General features: G+C 41.0%; 1 protein-coding gene across 1 annotated transcript in view; it reads right to left on the bottom strand.

Annotated features, from left to right (window-relative positions):
* The window catches only part of cfap58 (cilia and flagella associated protein 58), a 170,872-nt gene that overhangs the window by 68,969 nt on the left and 79,729 nt on the right, over positions 1-22,174 (bottom strand). Inside the window, exons 12-13 of the mRNA XM_066660964.1 lie at positions 18,048-18,188; positions 12,258-12,481 (exon numbers count right to left, since the gene is read on the bottom strand). Coding sequence (XP_066517061.1) covers positions 12,258-12,481; positions 18,048-18,188 — 365 coding nt within the window. The remainder of the gene's footprint in view (positions 1-12,257; positions 12,482-18,047; positions 18,189-22,174) is intronic.

The raw sequence follows: 22,174 nt of genomic DNA, 5'->3' as shown, positions 1-22,174 counted from the left end.
TTGAGTATTCCTTTCTGAATAGGTTTACCACACTTTAAACGGTAATTAAACGATAACACTTTTAATACATAATTATTGTGTTTCTAATAGCAATGTACAATATAGCAACAATGTAATAACACTCTCAGCACATATAAAGGGGTATATATATTAGCATCTATTTTCAATGCAGGGTTAATGTTTTTATACAAATTAAATGATTTAAATATTATTGTAATACGGCAGTGAGGTATGGGGTAGTCAGGAAGGCTAGGCACACTGACCTGACAAAGTCAAAGAAACTTTTCATGGCCTATGCCTTGTGTTTGCTTTCATATTTTTGACAGCTAATGTTTATGGTCAAGACGTCTCCACTGGTCATTCAGTGTAACATGGAATGAAACGGGCAGAAAAGTAATGTATGACACTGTTGGAAACAAGTACACCATTTTGTCTGCCAGTGCAGCAATTATACGAGAAGCCCTTAAATTACTGAGATGAAAAATTTTACATCAAGAGAGAACTGCAAAGGGCCTAGTACAGAGCCTTGAGGTTTCATTTTTCCATGACACTGAGGAGATGAGGTGAAGGCCAGTACATATGCACAGTTTTGTAGAGAAAGAGCAAGCCAATTAAGAACTGCACTCACGATAACAAGGGACCACAAAATTAACAGGACTTTCTGATCTTTCACTGTATTGAATAAGCCAGAAAGTTCCAGAAGAAGAACTAGGTCCAGGTCACACTGTTAGCTGTTTAAAGATTTTTTCTAGGTAAGTAGTGAGGGTGGTATTTATTGACAGCCAAACCCCAACGGTCACGGCTCCTGTCTCATATGTGATTTTTAAAGAGAGAGAGAGAGAGAGAGAGAGAGAGAGAGAGAGAGAGAGAGAAGGGAAGTGGTGCAATTTCTATAAAAATATGTATTTATATGATTAAGCTATTAAGAGCTTTGATGCACAGGGTTTGGAGGTACTGCTTCTATTCTGACTAATACCTGGTTGCTTAATTCAACCCAAAGCCTTTAAAGCTTGACCTGTACTCATTAAAAGAGGGTACAGCTGCAGTGGGAGGTAAAATCCTGTGGAGTGTAGATGAAACCAGCTCAGAGCCCATGCTGCAAATCACCTGCTTCGCGAGCACTGATATGAGTTTAATCTGTCCTTGTCCTATTAATTATACTTAGATCATATTTATACATCCTGTAAGTGGGATGTAAAGGACAATGTCTGGTCCTAGACCACAATTATCAAAGCTTTGATCGTGAGCCCAGACCTCAGCCACGACCCTTAATGTAACAGCTGGAGATAGGAGTCTTAAACTACTTTACCTGGATGACACTAGTGGGTGAAAGAGTCAGTCATGATGTCAAAATGCAAACATGGTGCAAGGGAGTCGGTTGCAAAATCTCCAAACTACAGTACAGATCACATTTGGTTTAATCATACAGAGCTCAGTAGGAGTCACTATTGAGGAAAAATGTGAGTTGAAAAAGATGAAAATTTGAGAGTAGATTTGTAAACTCTATTCTCATCACTGAGTAATGTTTATAGAGTATTATCCCATCACACAGCCAGTAATGACCCAGAGTACCTACGACCTTGTAAACAGGAATAAAGACCTGCTAGATACATGTATCCCAGTGAGCAATTGCCACAAATCACACCAAACAACCCATCACTAATATGTAATACATGTTATGTATTAATATGTAACTTACAATGTAAGCTCATGAAATTATGTTCTGAACTTCCATAGAGTTAGAAACACCCCTTGGATTGGGTCCACAGATGGTGCAACAAGGAAAAAAAACCTGCACTGATCTGTTTGAACTGCACCATGTTCGTTCACAAACAAAAACATGTAAATACACAATGAATAAACAACATTTAAAGTTACCACTGCTGTTGTTGTCATGGTTTCCAAAGCCTGTGGTTCCCATTAGAGATGGTGTATTGTCACAGGCTACATTTCGGTGAGCCATGGCAGTGGAGAACCTACCAAGCACCAAATCAAGTAGAGCAGAGTCAAGTCAAGTAGAGTAGATACCATGCAGTGGAAAAGTGCCATAACTTCACTATGCCCTTGCCAAGCATTAGAAGTGAACATAGACCCCCACTGATGGCAGTAAAACTCTGAAGGGAGTTAACCAGGTCTATCCAGGACCTGGTTACATTTTTCTTGACACAAAACTGATTATGTAATACCCAGATATACTTAACTGGAGTGCTAGAAGAGCAGGTGTCCAAACACATTTACAGTTATTATTGTAGTGTAATTGGGGACTGAAAGAGCTGCTGTTATCTTTACACTACACCAGCTATGCCTGAGTTCAGGGAAAATGGTGATTTGATATTTGCTGAAAGAAGCTCTAGGAATCTGTATGATGCTGATTAAATAAAAAAGAAGAAGAAGAAGAACAGATATCTGTCACTTCTCCAACATCCAGGTAAACATAATCTATCGCATATTTAAGGCTAATACTGATAAGAGTAAAGGTAGGATCCATCTGGCTGTGTGTGGAGTCGGAGGCAGCTCCAGAGTAAGTAGCTTGGCACCTAATGAGCCAGGAAGTGGGATTAACATATGGTGTGTTTTGCATGGTTCACCTAGCCCAACTAGCGGTGGAAGAGGGACTTGGGGAGAGGAAAGGAACCAGGGAAATGGGTGGGAGGGCAGGAGAGGGAGAGTAAGACCATGTGAAGTTATATAAATGCAGCAGTAAATACACATCCTGTGGTCCGTTGGCCTTGTGTGTGTTGATGCATGCCATGAAATGTTTTTTATTTTTCTCCTAATATTTTTGAGCATTCATTTCTACCTTTTTAAATTACAGTCTAGAAGGTTTCTAATACGGATGCCATGGCCAATTTGTAAGCTGCAGTGGTATAATTCTAGTAATAAAATGGAAAGTTCTGAGGGTGAATCAGAAAATAGTGTGTCGTTTTTAAGACTGACACTCAAAAGTTGAAAGCTTAAAGTACGATATATCTCTTCAGTTTGGGTGGTCTTCCAGCTCTTCTTGAACTAGGGTTAGGATTAGGGTCACTGTGGTCAGTGTGGAACCCAATTCACTGCACTAAATAAAGGGTGCCATCCTTTGGATGAGACATAAGTCTAAGGTCATGACTCGATGAGGTCATTAAAGATCCCAGGGCATCTTTGGAAAAAGTGGTATGTTATCCCACAGTCCTAAACCTAGCATTGTGGCCACTAATCAGCCTTGGCTCAGCATCTTCACTCTGCCAAACAGCTGATGTGTGGTGAGCGTAATGCCGTAGATTGGCTGCTGTCAAATCGTCCAGGAAGATGCTGCACATTGGTGGTGATTTAGAAGACTTTGTGAGGTCTCAAAAAAATATAAAGTTCTTTGGGGTTCTAGAAAAGGAATATTTACAGTTTTTGAGTTTTAGAAACTCCTATTTTTGGGACTGTTTATTTATTTACTTATTTACTCCCTAACTTTTACTTTTCCAATACATAAGTGACAACCTTGTTAGCCTACAGAATCTCTACGAATATATTTCTTGGAAAAATGAATAACCTGTATGCCTTGACTTGGTTGTGGTCTCTGATCAAATACATACGTACAAATTATGTACTAACGTGTTGTATTTACAAACTGAACAATCAATTGAAGAAGGACATTCAACACATGAGACTATGAGGGACCTGAAGAAGCCTGTTATGACACCTGATACATGATCTACGTGACGCTTTATTCCAACAAGCAACAGTCATCATTTGACCCTAGAAAGTGTGATGACCATTGACGTTTGTTTGGAATATGCCTTTCTAAAGTTTGTGTAGGCTTGTCAGTTGTTTTGAAAGACCAAAGCATTGGGCATAACAGACTCCTATCAGAATCACTTTAGAAATAAGTCTAAACCTATAAACTGTTTATAAATAGTTTTTAATCTATTGTTTCTAATTATAGTAACCGCCTCAAAAGGAAACCTGGAGGAAACCCACGCAGACACATAGAGAACACACCTCACTTCTCACAGACAGTCACCCGGAGGAAACCCACACAGACACAGGGAGAACACACCTCACTTCTCACAGACAGTCACTTGGAGGAAACCCACGTTCTCCTTGTGGTTAATCATTTCAGCTTAGTGGTTAAATGTTTAAATGTATTCACAAATACGTGCTGAATCTGATAATCTTAATTTTGACTGCTCTGATGAATAAGACAAAGTAAGGTAAGTATGTGGCAAGATCAATACCAGTATATAGATGGATCCATGTTACTGGATTATTAATGACTTTTAAGGTGTTAATTAAGGTGAAAAATACCCAATTAATAACCATCAATAAACCGATTTTAAACCATTTTCTAAACCTTTATAAGGGCAATCTCATTCTACAGTGGTACCTTATTATCAAACTAAAGGATAATATGCTATTAGGGATAATATGAAAAATATATATATCTGTTGACAAGCCATAGACTGTTTATCTCCGCCTTTCAATCTCTCAATGCATATTTGTTTTGTCGAAATTACAGTCTAGAAGGCTCCCATTACTGTTGTCATGGCCATTTTGCAAAGCTGCAATTAGACAATTTTAGCGATAAAGAAGGAGAAATGTAGAAATGGATGTTGGGACAAGGATGAAAAGAGAGTGTGTCATTTTAGGAGTCTGACGAGTGCTGGAAAGGAAAAGACAAACGTGGTAATGCTCGTTACTCACAGAAATGCACTAATTAATTAAGGGACAATGCACTAGAGGACGTCCAGGGACATATTTACTCAAACGTCTTTCGCTGGGCAGCGAGCCTTTTGAAATCATTTCAAATGGAAGAACAGACCCTCTCATTAAAGCTGACAAACACGGACTACCACAATTTGCTTTAAAGAAGCATCAAACTACACACTCACTTGTATGTGTGTATGTGTGTTTGTGGCCCTCCACGTGAGCGAGCACACGTTCTAGGGCACAGGCAGCTACGAATACACATGAATGCACCTCACATAGCAAAGAATAGGGGTTAGCACAGGGTTAGCATAGGCTTTTATATGCCACGCTCTTTAATATATTCCCCTGGTTTTAATGATGAAAGTGAATGTCACGGGCCAAGTGCACTATAATGAAGGTCATGACAGGACGTCCATCATATGTAATGTGACATGCATTAACACGACGCAGGGCAGCAGAAGAGCTTATAGAAAATAGAGCTGAATTAGGCTATCAAAAAAATTACTTTAGGTTCACAGATAAGGGAAATAACATAATCCTGACACAGGCACAGATTAGTGGGTGGTAAACAAAATAGGCTTTAAACCGGTCTTTACTTTTCAGGAGTCTACACCTGTAATTAAAAACAAAAAGTAAAAAATTTAAAAGGGAAATAAGAGACTCAGAAGACCATCCCTCGATTTTAAGATTCTTCACGGAATCAAAAGTGGTTCTTCTATGACATCGCGCACCTTTTGTAGCACCTTTATTTTTATTATTTTAAGAGTGTGTTTTTAAAACCATGTGTGTGTGAGGAGCACAGTAACAGATCTTATGCCTCGGTGTGAAAGATGCAGAAATATTAAAGCAACAGATTGTGCTTTCCTCTGTAATGGTAAAGCAATGCTTAATTAGACTGTGTGTGTTTGGTAACTACCACACAGTGTGAACTTATCAAACAAACAAATCAACACAAAAACCCACTCAACACAGAGATGTAAAGCCAGATACTGTGTAGAACATGCTCCAATAATGACTCCTGTTTCTGAAATATGAAACTTTAGGCACTGTTTATCTAATGGGGAAGTTTGTGTTGGTCTGTCAGGTCTTTTGCGGCTGTTAAAAGTTGCATTATAATCAAAGAATGAACCCAGGGTCTATGTAGCTGTTTAGGTTCTGTTTGGTTTTATTTATTGCACAATTTATTATATCCTTATTTTTAACATTTTGAGTTACAAGAGGTTATGGAATCCCATTTTCCCACTTCTTTTCCTTCCTTGAAAATGTGGATGCTCTTAAATCCCCTTAGACATTTCTCATGAAAATCTAAGAACTTACTTAATGGCAATATTGAGAGGTCATTAAATAAATGAAGGATGGGAGACGAACTTTCAAAATGCGATGCTGCATAAATTATTAAAGATTATGGAGTATAATATGAATGAATCACACAACAGCAGGAGAAGATTGAGTGTTTTTCCAGGATAAAAAAATTGTTTGGACCAGTGTTTTTTGTTTATTGGGACCAATGCTGTGCCAATCTGCTGCAAAACTGGTCGTTTTCTGCTACAAATGCAGACATACGAAAGCATCTTGTAACAAAATGGTGGAAAAACTTGGCATTTGGTGTTGGGCAGTTTATTTGGGGCTGTTGGGCCAAACTGAATGGACTGTGGCAACGATAGATGAAGCCACATCCACAGCTGTTTAGTATTTGTCAGGAGGAGTCTTGCACATGAACTCCAATTTGGGAACTGTATCCCAAGCAGTGTTCTCCACTACACCATGTTTAAAAACATGGGTAAAGCACTGTATTCCTACCTGAGCTGGTCATTGAACCCCAGTCTTCTTTGCGGCAGTGGCGTTAGGCACTACGCTCTACCAACAGTATTGTAACCGTGCTCACTATTTTCAAAAATCTCAGACAGTCAGATCACACTATTAGCGGAGATCTCGGTCACTACACCTGGTTTAAAGTCAGCACTGTGCGCTGTGGTACAGGGGGATAGCGAGGGCATATTGGAGGAAAACCTTGCTCCAGCGATTCATCATCAAACTCCGTCATGCTTAAGAGATCCCAGAGGGAAGCATCACACATGTAGCCTGCTTCGCTATCGATCCCAGCCTTCATCCTCCAACATCTGCAACAATTTTATTGACCCACTGGTGAGAATTACACTCAAAGTAACACCTCGCTCTCCTAAAACATGACAAGTGGTCAGCAAGAGCCCAGACCCCTGTTTGGAACAAGGTTTTTTTAAGTAGCTGAACAAATTATAATATTATATTTAATCCTGGGTCGACTGGAAAATTTAATAATTGAAGGGTGGTCTTTTTTGGTGCAGTTTTGCACAGTACTGTATGAGTCTGTAAATATTACATGTATATGTTTTGCAGGGACACTTTGAATCACAGTATGAGAGTGTTGAATGAGGAGGTGTGTGTGTGTGGGTGTTTGAGAATGGGGGAGGGGGGTATTACTGGTCTCCTTGGTCACTGTGTGATCCTCTGTAAAGCTGAACACTCTGAATCAGTAACTACTAGGAATGCAATATATATGAATGGAAACCAATTATTTTTGTTTTTGAGCATGTCACTAGTAATTAATTTGCCCCATTTGAGACACAGTGGAACATGATATTATATGCCGCTTCTCCAAGGATAAGGTCATATGACTGAAAATTCAGGCTTCAAAATGTCTGCAAGAAACCACTGCCTGTTTGAGAATAAGCAACAATGCGACGAATACTACTAGACAGGCTTAACAAACCCATACGCTACAACATTCTGTCTGATATATTGGCCTACCCGCAAAATGTACCACCAGCCCTTTGTGGAGTTGGTTTGACAGCCCTGCGCTAGCCCTTCATTAGCGGACACAGGACGCTGCCCACAGGACACTGTTGGATGGATATTTCTGGTGGGTGGATGAGTCCCAGTCCAGCAGTGACACTGAAACTTTAAAAACTCCAGCAGCACTGCCGTGTCTGATCCACTCATACCAGCACAACACACACTAACACACCACCACCACATCAGTGTCACTGCCTGCAGCCCTGAGAATGAGCCACCACCACATCATACCTGCTCTGTGGGGGTCCTGCAGGGGTTGTGTAGGGGTCCTGAGCACTGAAGACAGGGGCGAAAGACAGCTAACAAAATATTGGTGTGTGTGTGTGTGTGTGTGTGTGTGTATAGATATTGACATATTGATCCATTTCACTAATGTAGAGATTACAGGGAATTATGGGATAGTGATTTTATCTATTGGATCTTACTATAAATGGTGCAGTAAGGAGTTAAACATGGAAAATGTCTCACAGAATTCATAGCAAATAACAATTTCAGTTTGTACACTTAAAAAAAAAAAACAATGTGGTATTATAAAAGAAACCCCAATCATTTTACATTTAACTTGTCATTGAGTGATAACTCAATACTCTTGTTTTTCCAACTGAACAAAGTCCATTTTATTGAGGTGGTCATTCTAAAGTGTAGACTTTCTTATCCACAAACAAGTGTGGAAACATTTGACCAAATCTGCATCAGGAGGCTCAGAGAACGCTAGGGTCAGCGGTTGGCTTCACACCTAATGACGTTTGTGATGATGGGAAAGGCAGAAACGATTCCTACGTCAGCAGTCTGCACAGCCCCAGAGTGCTATTAAACCTCGCAGAATGCAGGTATATGTTTGTATTCTACACCCAGAGGAAACAAACCTGCTCCATCCTGCACATATAATGGAAATAAGGACAGAGAAACTGATCTTAGGTCAGAACCATGGGCACAAGCTAAGTGGATGTCTTTCAGAAACCCAGTTCAGGTTACTGTATTATAGGAAGGAGCCAATATGCAGCACCTAAAATCCCTTCTGTTTGGACCAAATCCCAATTGCCCCACATTCGAATAGTAAAATATATCCAAATGTCTGCAGACATCCCTTATAATTAGTCAACTTGAAGATGTAAAAGGACCCTTACACTATATATATGTACGCTATATATTCCTTGAAACAGAGACTTTTCAAGAGCACACTTCAAACAAAGAGCTATGAATGCCTTGTGAATCAGCGGCAAGATGGCGGCGCAAATAACCTTGTATCCATCTTCTAAAGCCTCAAATGTCAGTATTGTATTCTTTACAAACTGTGTTAAACACTGTATTATCTTAGTTTAACGTAGTTTCAATGCATTCTGTCCCTTTATTTCATAACAAGTATAAAAAATTTCCAGTTTCACCTTAAATGCTGAAGCAATTACATTCTAGCACCTTTGTAACTGGAAGTTTCGAATAAAAAGATGCAGAATAAGCAGCTGGACTGAGCTTCATATCACAGAGAGTTAGGATTGGGGGATAATATATGATTGTCGAATGCTTTAAGGCATGATGCCTTAAATTGAACTATGTTAAAGTCCTGAAGCGCTGCTCTTCTTTATTCTCTGATGACGTATCAGTCTCTTTTAGGGTCGTCTCATTTAGTGGGGGAAGGTTTTAAACACAATATTATAACTCAGTTCAAAGGGGCAAAATGACATTCAAAATGGAGGGGTAGGGGTAAAACAACTAAGAAATTATTCGCACTAATTTACCATGCTCAATGCCAAGTGCCAGCAGGAAGGCTATAAGACCCTCAGCCTCTAAATTTGGACCTCTGGTGTTGGGGTTCCAGTACCTTTGGAAGTCGTTTCTCGTGCCTGTATTGGTGGGTGGAGCTTGGATCTGTCCAATCCAGTCCTTATTGGTTCTAGTGCTTTATTTTAAACAAAGGAAGCTTTGGATCTCTCCACTGAAGGGGGTAAACATGTCTGCAGCCATAAAGCCCTGGTGTTTCCCCGACACTACAGCTCCTAAATCAAAACCTCAGCCAATTATCCAGTCCTTTATGAGCTGAATCAGCCATTGTAGCGCCAAAGTGATGAGCGTCTGTTGCTGTGACCAGGAGCATTAGTTAATGTAGCAGAGGTGGGCTGTGTTACTCTTTGCCTCAATCTTTCACACTATTTGCTCTTAGGTTAATCATGAATATAGGTTTAGTTCCGTTCGGTTCCTCCTCCTTTTGATCCGGATATGGAGAAGCACACGCAACATGGGATTTGATTAAAAGTCCCGCACTGCAAACCTGCGGCATTTAGAGCTGAGCGCATTAGCATTAGGAACATGATCCACTGATTGCGCCCTCTGTGGCACCGAAAGCGACACTATTTTCAAGTTCGCGTAACACTGTCATTAGTAAGGGAACGCTAGCATCTAGTTTGCAATTATGTGCCCTCTCTATTCCTCTCACTCACTCACTTTTTGGCTTTCACGGCTCTCTGTAGGAAAAAAAGGGGGAAAAAAAGACTTGGCAGATTTGAAATTAATGAAATAATGTGGAATCGAGGGGCTCGTTTGGAAATATCAGTGCATAATTCAGACTCATAGAATATTTAGCAAAAGCTCGACTGAGTGAGAGAGAGAGAGAGAGAGAGAGAGAGAGAGAGAGAGAGACCAACTGGACGAGCAGAAAGGTTAACTTCAGCCCTCATATTACTAAAATAAGCAGGGGAGAGTGCAACACCACATCCATTATGGATAGTGTTTGGCATTATCAGAGCAGGCCGATGCTTTCCATCACTCACTTCCTCCTGCACCTACTGCAGAAAAAGCCAAAAGCAGAGACTCCCACCTCTGCCGGCCAGACTCAAGACCTCCTCCAGCCCTCTGAAGCGCATAACCGGACTAAAAGTGAGTTTCCTTGACATTTGGTTTAGTTATGCATGCACAAAATAGCCTGCAGTACTCAACACGTTCAGAAACATGCCAAAGTTTATACTGATGCGAAGAAAAGTTGACAAACATGGAGATTTTTGTAAAATAAGAAGCTGAAGAGTAGTTAAGTTTTAGGAACTCTTAGTACTGTTAAAGGAATAGATTTGAACTGATTTGCAATTGATAACTAATGAAACTGAGTCAATTAGCTGTGACATGTCTGTTGTCTGAGGTTAGCACCAGACTAACAGCACGACTAAGTCAATATACACTCACCTCAAACATGGTACCAGCTTTTGTACAGTTATTATAAAAGGTCATTGTTAGAAGTTGTTAAAGTTGTATACTGTTATGGGGCAGGTTCGAGGTCAAATTTGCATAGCACTTTTCTGATTAAGTTTGTTTGTAGGAAATTGTCCACAGGTGTGTGACTGACTGGATGAGTGTGGGAAAGTGTCTATAGGTATGAATGTGTGTGACTGGGTATGTGTGTGTGATATCGTGTGATGGACTCCGGGGTGTGTTCCTGCTTTGTGCCCAATGATTTCAGGTAGGCGTTGGACCAATCACAACCCTGATCAAGATCAATACTAACTACTACTACTACTATTAATAATAATTATAATTATTACAATTTTACATTTGAGTACAAAAATATCCGAGATTTAAGTGAATGCTTATGATTATGGGGAAATGCAGTTCTAAGTGCTGCGTCTTTTAAGGTGGAACAGTGTTTGAGGGGAAAAACGACTGCTGCTTGTATGTGGCTGAAGTATAACTTGTCTGTAAATTTTTATTCACTGTTTGAATTACCACAGAAACTCATTTGTAACTCGAGTTGTTTAGTTTTGTAGCTCTGTTGCTAATGCAGTTAGCCACCTCCAGAGTTTGGAGACATTTCCACCTTAAGTGATCCGAAACAGCAAAAGTAAGTCAATATTACCCACATATGGAGCAACAATAGAGCAGTATCCTCAATTAGGTTCATGCTTTTCAACGTTTGCATTTCTCTCCACTATCTAAATGAGCAGAGAGAGAAAGCCTAGCATACCGGACTGAGACAGTTTGTTTATTTACTTGTTTACAGGCAATGGGGCTTCATAAACACATACGACGGTTTTGAGCACGCAAACAAAACTGGAAAAAAAACTGGAGAGCCGTGTTTTTTTTATTACAATTGTGTACTTCACCTTTAAGTTGTTTACCAAAGATAATATCTCAAATACATCTGCCCTCATGGATAGTTATAGAATTGACCTAATTTGGACAGAGACTGGACTGTTGCCAAGCAACATATAAACCTGTCCCTGCACACTAGCTTGCTATTTTGTATAGGCCTACATTACCGCAGACAGCTGCTTTGTGAAGAAAGCTAAAAGCCAGGTACAGCTGAGGGATACTTGTAGAGTTAAATGCCGCAGTGCTTCATGTGCTCAAGGAATGTCTCTTGTCCAATCAAATTACTTTGTCAGAGTTAATTGTTACTTCATAATGGATACAGCAAAAATACAAAACTTCATTTATATATTACTATGGAGATAGGAGTCCTTACCCTGCATGAACATAGACATGAACCCCATTTTGTTGTGTGCAAGGGGTGGCATTATCCACTGTGCTGACCACTTTGAAAACCCACTCACTCATATTCAAATTCATAAGTGTGTGACTGTGTTGTCTCATTTTCTGTCTCCAAGGAGATCTTGATGAATCTTTTGCACATGTACATTACCAATCCTTTCCTCCAGGGCAAAATTAAAGAATCTTATTACTGATGCCAAACATGTCTTGGCTGTTTGAGTGTGTTTTTAGTAAGAAAGAATGTTCCTAATACCTCCTCAACCCAAATTTACCTGAGGTCTTCCACACTGGACACAGTCTTGTTCAGAACGCCCTTCTCTCCCCGGAGCTTCTTGATCTCCATCTTGAGCAAACGGATGTCCTCCACCCTCTGGTTGTACTGGATCTCGCCTTTGTTCAGTATAGACTGCTGAATCTTGATCTTCTCGTAGAGCAATGACAGCTCGTCGTTCCTTCGCACCAGATGTGTCCCTAAAATGTCCCGCTCACTGATTACCTTTATTACCAAAACACAGACACAAAAACAGACTTAGTTCTCATTCTGTGTGCTAGCATGGCTTCTATCACGGTACCAGGCATGCAGGGGGCTTCTTTTATTGTTGGATGCACCAAATTGTTTTGTAGTGTGCCTATGACACATTAGTGTATAGTTCAGTTTTGTGATGTAATGCTATGAAAACCACAGGCTCCTCATTATTTTAAGTATCGCTATTTATAAGTAACACATCCATGGTGCTTTGGACTGGTTCTAATTTGTGCATAAGGAGAGCTATTGGTCACTGGTACGTGTGAGATTTGGCTTTATAAGAGCTCTGTAGGTAATAAGAACAGTGTGTTATAATGAGTTCCTAGACCACTATTTGGCACCTACGTCATGTGCAGTTTTTTAGGTCTGAGCTGTGTTTTCAAGGTCCCTGTTAGAACCTAATAATAGAACAAACGTCTCCAAAACCGAGGCTTTGTTCATTCATATTCCTTACTGTGGATCTGTTTGCCAACCCTGGAAGGAGGACGCCGCAGACAGGAGCCACGTTCACAGCAGACATTGCTTTATTCATAAACATCCAAAAACACAGCCAAGACGCAGGCTTTCAGCCTCTAACACACTTTTCGCTCTCTTTTTTAAAGTTTGACTTTTAAAGCTGTCTGTCTGGCTCTCTTCCTCCTCGCACACTGTCTAACTCTCTCTTTAAACGTACGTGTCAGTACACCGCTCCCAGATGTTCCACATCAGGACGACACTGACAGTAAATGAGCCCGTCTGAGTGGGAGGAGTTAGTGTGGCCTCAGACCCGCCTCCGTCCACACGGCTCAAGGATCAGACCACAGGGGTTATATTTATATATATATATATTTATTTTTAGGCTACACTCAACAAATAAACAGAAATCCTGTGATTAATAAAACTGAGAAACAGACACTTTTTTTTGCATCATCATTAAAGACCTAAATCAAAACAACAGTTCAATGCCGGCAAAACCTTTAACTGTAGCCCCATAACTGAAAGTAAATATTGTTGAGAAAAAAAAGAAAGTCTTTTCATTATTTAATTGAGTTTTAATGTATTTCAAAATAATATGCAAATTAAATGAATATTATTTATGCTGTGAATAAAAAAAAAACAAAAATATATTTAAAAAAATACCCAGCTTCAGTTTTTGGGAGAAAGAATTTTCATTTCGGATCATCCCTTGAATACCTGAGAGACTTTCAAAGGCAAGTTTTATCAAAGTTTTCCGAACGGCTTCAGAGCTGTTGAAGCAGGAATGGACGTTTCTTTTGGAGCCTGGAGTTTCACATGCTTTCCCATGTGTAACGTTAGAAAAGAGAGAGAGAGAAAGAGAGAGAGAGAGAGAGAGAGAGAGAGAGAGAGAGAGAGAAATGAGTCATATTGCATCATCTCACGGTCTTTCATTTGGTGCCAGGCTTTTCTGCAGTGACCATGGTGGAGATTTTTTATTTTTTTTCCATGGGTAGGTGTATGACCCACGCCTACTGAGAGACACAAACGCTACTCTAATTTTGGACTGGGTCGAACTTCAGTCCATAAAGCAAGAAAGCGCTCTTTCTTCTTCATGTCAGAGATCTTTGTCCCTTCTTTAGCCCGGCTGATCTCTTACCTAACTCCGGCATCGGCACCAAGAAACACGGCAGCGTTCAAAGAATTTACAACGTCTGAAAGCATCGCGCCCTTTACATAACAGACTGCAAACTTAATACATAGCACCCTCCAATATTTCCCTTTATAGGGCTCATATGCTACTTCTTTCTTTGGTGGGCTTTTTTTATATTTGAGTGGGTTTATGTAATCAAAACAGTCATAATACATATTCACAAGACCATAACCGACCTCTTTTTTATCTCTGAGAACTATGACTGTGCATATACGGCTGGTAAAAGCAAATGAGATTGGTTCAGATTTGCTGCTTTGTATAGTCCGGCCTTCAATTTGTGCTGCATTCAATCCAGGATGAAACCCTCCTTGTAAATTCAGTGGGCGGAGCTAAAAGCTAAATCAGTGATACATATTTAAATGTGTTGTTGGAAGATAACAGAACTATTGGTTGAATCAAGTCACAAGCTCAATGCTCCTTACATTAATCATTACATAGTGCACTATTATAGGGAAATTAATCCAGGCCAGTGGTGGACAACGTACACAAACCATGTACTTAAGTATACGTACCATGACGTATTATGGCTCTAATGTCCTATAACCATTTTTGTAACAAGGCTCATGCTTAATACACTGGAGGTGAAATAACTCCAGTGTCACTCCTGGTTCCTCAGTCTTTAATTAGAACGTCATTAATTAGTCTGACACTGATGAACACAGTAGAAATGGCCAAAGATTAAACGCAATGAATGATGATTTATCAACTATATCATACACGCAATGTGCTGCCCCTCCAAACCAACAGAGGTCGCTGTCTCCTGAGTATTTATTAAGCCCAATTTATGCTTCTATGATGAACCTATGCCATTTGGCAGCACGGACTGATGCACACCTCTCTGGAAACGTAATTCACCACGTCTACGCAGACCACAATGACCGTGATAGGCCGTGATAGGTTCTCTGCACCAGAACGTAGTTGTTTACTCATTTCGGAATGCTAGGTAAGATTTGAATTTTTTCTGCTCCTGGGGCTCCCCCAAGTTGCAATTAACTTTTACAACACTGTACTGAAATTTGTAGGGAGGGGAAGGGAAGCGGTGGTTTCCTACCCTTCTCCAAGTGTTACATAGTGCAGTTTCTGCAGTGCTGAGCCGAGAGTAGCAACGTCAGAGGCTCTATTATCTCTAGCATCACAATGATTCTGAAGCTTTAATTTGAAGGTAAATATATTACTGTTCCTTTAAGCTCTGTTTTGTCAACATAGTAGCAGAGTACATTTTGGTTTTGTTTTTCTGACTTTTTGCCTGACACTTGTTTTTTCTTTTGGATTTGTTTATTTCTCTGTACTGCTTTTCGGGTTTTGAAATATTTCTTCTGGTTTTGACCTCACTTCACTTGTGTTTAATACGTTTCCAACTGACTCTCGCCCTCGGTGAGTGATGTGTAACATTACAGATGATTCAAATACAGCCAAATACTAAACGGTACAAATCATTTTGTTAATTCATAATGGTTATAGGAACTGAATATGATTTCAAATTCACCCAACAGTTGAAAAAAAAAAGCCTCCCTTTGGTATTTTTGGTTTTAAGCTGAGAAATATTTTCACTTGTTTTAAACGTGGCGAATGTTCATTCGTCTCCTAGCAACGGTGAACGAAGAACTGTGCAGAGCAGTGAGATTTGTTCACGTTATTCTTTTATTCACACGTAAACCAAAAGGAATGGCAGATTTCCATAATGTAGTGGAGTAAAAAAGTAAGATATTTGACTTTGAAATGTAGTGGAGTTAAAGCAAAAAGTCGCCGAAAATAGAAATACTTCAGTAAAGTACAGATACACACAAAAAAAGTACCTTAATACCACGATACCCTGAACCCTGAACATTTGATGGAGATGGTTCTACATAGCACCTTTTAAAAAGGGTTCTATATGGCACCAAAAACGGTTCCTCTATTGTTATGATGTCAAGCTTAAACCCATCTATAGCACATTCTCCATCATCTGAAGAACCCCTTCAACCCCTTCTATATAGAACCAGTTCCTTTAATAAAGAACCATAATTTTTAAGTGTGTACTACCACAACCACCACCACCACCCCTACTTTAACCCTTTCTTTCCTATATACAACAACAAATCCAATTATTCCGAAAGTGTAGCGGTCAGAAAGAAATTTTCCATAAATGTATGCAGTTCAATTCCTCTTTCCCACATTTAACGCAGCGAACCGTTCTGCGTCTCTTGCAACCATGGCCTTTTCTGCTCTTGTCTCCAGTTAAAATCCTCCGGACGCACATTAAATAAAGTATTAAGCACACGGCTCCAGGAAACGGCTGAGCGTTTCGGCAGTCTGATTAAAAATTGTTGAGAGTACATATGAAAAGATGAAATGGCGATGACTCGGCGGGAGAGATCCGTGGGATAAGAAGCCGCAGTCAGCACGGGTCATTTACGCGGAGTAGCCTGAGGCCCGAGATGGCCCACCGGTGACCTTATCAAAAGCCTACATCAGCACTCTACAACATCACACCACTTTGATAACTTTGACTTTGGCGTATAGGCCATTACAGGCCACTCCTTAAGGTATGAAAGGCTACTTATAATAAGCCCACAAGACAATCAAACTCCCGTGTAGAGGAGTCCTGGCTCAACGGGCACAGTACCAGTCAGATCTGGACCACGAGCCTGTGTTCAACTGGAGATAAACATTAACCCACTGAACCTCATCATTCATGAATTAAGCATGAGATTTAAATCAGTGTCTACTAATGTTAGAGAGCCACGGCAGAATCTACAGCAAAGGACTGGAAAGTATTTAAAGGAGTTCAGTCATAGTTTTTAAAACGTCATCAGAGTAGCATATTTAGATGTTATTGCCATACACAGAGTAGATAAAAAGGGCGGGAATTCCACACTGTGGAATGTACTACAGCACTGTGCAAAAGTGAGAGACCACTCTTCATTTGTTCAATTCAAATTAAATTCCTGAGTTATGAATGGTACTATAATGGTGTATAAACGCGCATGAAGGTCAATGTACAATTTTAAAAAAGGTTTCTGTTAAGTACAGTTTGAAGGGCTGTATTTGGGAAGAGTTGGCTGGTTAAAAGCCACCCATGTTTACACCAGGGTCATATTACCTTCCAGTTCAATCCGAATTTATCAATTAAACAGCGACAGAATTGACCCGGTCACGCGATATTTACCGGCACAGACCTCTCTGTGTTAACACTAACTCTCTGTCTTCCTGTTTCTCTCATCTCTCTCTCTCTCTCTTTCTTTCACTCTCCCTCTCTCACTTTCTCTCTCTCTCTCTCTCTCTCTCTCTCTCTCTCTCTCTCTCTCTCTCTCTCTCTCTCTTCTCTCTCTCCCCCCTTTTAACTCACTCACACACTCTCTCTCTGTCTGTTTCTTATCTGTCATTCTCTCTTTCTCTCTCTCTCCCTCTCTCTCTCTCTCTCTCTCATCTCTCTCTCTCTCTCTCCCTCTTTAACTCACACACACTCTCTATGTGTCTGTTTCTTCTCTGTCTTTCTCTCTCTTTCTCTCTCTCTCCCTCTCTCTCTCCCTTCCTCTCTCTCGCACTCCCTCACTCGTTCCTCCCTCTCTAAGCCTCTCTTTTCTTTACACTAGCTCTCTCTCGCACTCCCTTTCCACTTTCTCCCTCTCTCTCTCTCTGTCTCTCTCTCTCTCTCTCTCTCTCTCTCTCTCTGTCTTTAATGAGAACTTGACCCCAGGTCTGGTGCACTCCCCCCCTCCCCCCCACACTGCCTTCTCTCTAACACACGCTGGAGCCGTTGCCGGTGGCTCTCATATAGACTCCTGTCCTAATGAGTTTGGAATGCACCCAGGCTCAAGTCTCTTTCATCCTTATAGCGGGGCAAAGGGGCGGCTATTGAAGCGGTACACACACACACACACACACACACCTCCCTTTCCGCCTTACCTGATCCAATTCTTTCTTCTGCCGCATTCTCTCAGCGTCAGCGTCCGCTATGATCTTCAGCAGCTTGTGCTCCTCCACCTCCTGATTGTGGATGAACTGCTTGGTCTCCTGGGCCTGCTGCTTCATCTTCTGAAGCTCGGCCTGCAACAAGAACCGGGGACACAGCCGTTTAACAAAAAACACACACATTTAAAAACCTCTTTCTGCAGTAAGCACTCTTACACACTCTTATTCCCTTTTATCTTCTCTCTCTCTCTCTCTCTCTCTCTCGCTCTCTTGGTCTCTCCCCTCTCTCTCATTTTCTCTTTCCCTCTGTCTCACCCCCATCTCTTTTTATTCACTTACCTTCTCTGTCACAAACTCTTTCTCTGTTGCCCCCTTTATTTTTTCTCCCCTTCTCTTTCATTGTTATTGTCTCTGTCTCTTCTTACACTTCCATGTTCTCGCTCTCTCTCTCTCTCTCTCTCTCTCTCTCTCTCTCTCTCCCTCTCACAGTTACTCTTTATCTTTGCTTTATAGCATGCCAAAGGCAATCGTAGCAGGCTTGACATCCTCGGCAGCCAGGAGCAGAGCCAAATAAACAATAAAAAAAAAAGAAAGAATAAGAGAGGCAAGTTCTACCCCATGTACTGCCTCCATCCCAATCTGCCCCATGAAAAAAAAATGAGGTGGAGAGAAGGAGGCAGGATGATGAGAGAAGAGAGAGAGAGAGAGAGAGAGAGAGAGAGAGAGAGAGAGAGATGGAGAGACTGACAGAAAGAGAGAAAGAGGAGAGAGAGAGAGAGAGAGAGACAGACAGAACGAGAGAAAGAGGAGAGAGAGAGAGAGACAGACAGAACGAGAGAGAGAGAGAGAGAGAGAGAGAGAGAGACAGACAGAACGAGAGAAAGAGGAGAGAGAGAGAGAGAGAGACAGGCAGACAGAAAGAGGAGAGAGAGAGAGAGACAGACAGAAAGAGAGAGAGAGAGAGAGAGAGAGAGACAGACAGACAGAACGAGAGAAAGAGGAGAGAGAGAGAGAGACAGACAGACAGAAAGAGAGAGAGGAGAGAGAGAGAGACAGACAGAAAGAGGAGAGAGAGAGAGAGACAGACAGAAAGAGAGAGAGAGAGAGAGAGAGAGAGAGAGAGAGACCATGTAAGTGGGCCATCCTCATTGTTTGGGGGGCTGCAGTGAAACAACTGAGAGGCTAAAGGTTGTGATCAGTAGCCCAGTCAGGTGCACTCCATCTGGCGTCTCTCCCAAAGCGTCCCCCCAACCACCCACACACATCACCTCACCGCACCCCGTGTTAACACTTCAGCCAAAACCCTGCGCCAACACAATGCCACCTTGAGTGACACACTGCAGTTAAGGTCCCCATCTCACCACTCCACACACACACTCAGCAAAGACAAACTCATATAAACCCCAAACCCCTCTGCTCCCCACAACTGACAGCCTTTAACCTCGCCGTGTTCTCACCAAACCCAGAGTACACTCTGTCTGTCCATTTTTCCCCTTGTTGTTTCTCGTTTATCACAGTGTGAACTTAATTTAAATGTAAATAATGACATGATAACATTTGTTGTTATACACATGTACCACACAGGTGTTAACATGTTATTCCTGCATGTGTAATTACACAATTAGACCGCTGTTATTAGCACGGCTATTACAGTGGGTGGAACAACAGTATAAACGTTGGATCTATCACTGGTGATTTTATTCATTTTTGAAACCCCCTTTCACCTAGCTGTGTAAATTTTCACATGCTAACTAGTAAGATCATATAGGTCATTTATCTCTTTCAGCCACTATCTATAACAGGTGATATACAGCTACTATTAATGGAGTTTGGACAATAACCAATTAATGTTAGGGGTAAGAAACCGTAAGCATTTTATTTATATTTTCTTCCAAGGTTTTAGCTGAAAATGACTTCTATTATTAGCTACCACTAATTCCTCCCATGGGTGAATCTGGCCCTAATCACATACACTGGGCGTTTCCCAAAACCTAGCGAGCTGTAGGCACTGACTTCATAGACAGCTGTTAAAGTAGACAGCGTTCTAACGGCCGTCTGTCCTCATGAGGCGGATTATTGAGACGCTGTAGTTAGAGAGCGATTGCGTCACGGCTTGTTCCCGCCCACCGCCCGCAACCGGTGTTGGGACAGCCTACGTGTCGGGAACACCCACACTGTGCAATGTAAAATGCTCTCTAGATTGAAAGCTCACTAGGTTTTGGGACACACCTACAGTCACCGTCCTCCGGAGAGTGAGGCTCAATGTAGTTGTCTCTGAATTGCTGCTAATGCAACACCGGTCAATAGCTTAAAAACGCAGAGAATGCAAACTGCCCAGATCTGTCATATCAGCTGAGGGATGCCTGTGTTATCCATAGGGAGAGAAATGAGAGGAAGGAAGGAGTCATCTCACCAACGCTGACTCTTCAGTCTCCTGATGGTGGGGCTATAGCGTAGACCAAAGGACTGTATTTCTTTGTCTTTAGAACAGCATTGTTTTGTTATTTCTCGAGATGTTGGAAAGGAAGAATGTGTCAGATCCTAGTAGTCGATAACCCAATAATTCGGATCCTTGGATCTGATAAACGTCCTATGACTCGATAAAGTGGTGGAACTGCCCTGAAGGTGGCGTAGAGGATTTCCCTAGGGGGAGAACCCTGAGGCCAAGTGGAGAAGTATCGAAATGTCTTCTGATTCAGTACAGACTCAGTACAGTACAGATAAAGGAAGTAGGCAAAAGGCAGTGCCTTGACTCTATCTGCATGATAATATTATTAATTCTCTAAGAGACTATCTGACATTGACAAGTGAAAATGTGTATATGTAGAAAAGAAAATGTCCACAGACTGTCAATGTGTATCAGCTGTGATCTAGTGGCCAGACAGTACAGAGAACTCTGTAGAAACAGAGAAATACAAAAACCTTAAAGCTTGTTGATATCTCAACACATACAAATTTGAACCCTCAGAGGTTTAGCGTTTTCAGTGTTGGTTTTGTGCTTTTAACAATGCAATGTCCCAATTACAGTTTTAAAAATGCTGTTGATCACAACTGGTGTCAAAATATCTGTAAAGATCCTGTATACTGTGAGATCAGTTTATTCAGCACACACACTGTTGGCACTTTAGCATGCACAGTATGTATAACCTCCATAAACAATAACATCTCGAGCAATTAGTATTTATATGACCACTAAGGTCATCACTATGGCTACGTTTACATTACCAAACTGAAGTGACTCAAATCTGATTTATTTATTTATTTATGTTGCCTAAATGTGACTCAAATCAGATCTTTTCAGTCTGTGTGGACATGTGCAATCCGATTTTGTCAAATCAGATTTAAGTCACTTTCATTTTGTCAAATCAGATTTGAACCACTTTCATTGTAGTGCCCTCCACCCCTCCCCACCTCACCTCCTTGATTTTAGGACACTGCTAAAAAACAGCTATTACACTCTGCGACTGTAGGGGGAGCCCAGGAGCAAATGTGATAATAATTGCTTTACAAAAAGCGTCCCATCTAAAGTAGTATCAGAAGATATGGTTCTACTAGATGTGGTGTTTTTAAGGCGGTACTAAGGGAGATGTGGTGATTTTAAGGTAGTATATGTGTTTGTGTGAAATTGTGATTGTGTTTTTAAGGTGGTAATATGAGAAATGTGATGATTTTAAGGTGGTATCAAGTGGGATGTGGTGTTTGTTTTAGCAGTGACTTGCTGTAACCAGCCAATAATCGCAGAGTTTCCCAAATGATCATGAGAACTTAACAAAAGGGAAAATAGCATGTTTCATTCTAGGGCTAAATCATAGGGTTGTGTGGAATCGTATCTGGTGAAGGAGGATGAATGGAACAAGAGAATCCAGCGGTCAAACACAGGTTTAGCAACCAGCAGAGAAAATCAAAATGTTCATTCAGTGCAGGACTGTGCCATATCGTATCGTTCGCCATAATATCATCATTCATTCATTCATTCATTATCTGTAACCCTTATCCAGTTCAGGGTCACGGTGGGTCCAGAGCCGATCTGGAATCATTGGGCGCAAGGTGGGAATACACCCTGGAGGGGGCGCCAGTCCTTCACAGAGCAACACACACACTCACACACACATTCACACCTA

The sequence above is a fragment of the Hoplias malabaricus genome, chromosome 2 (genome assembly GCF_029633855.1).
Source record: "Hoplias malabaricus isolate fHopMal1 chromosome 2, fHopMal1.hap1, whole genome shotgun sequence".
NCBI classification, from domain to species: domain Eukaryota; kingdom Metazoa; phylum Chordata; class Actinopteri; order Characiformes; family Erythrinidae; genus Hoplias; species Hoplias malabaricus.
This window is presented reverse-complemented; position numbering and strand designations above follow the sequence as displayed.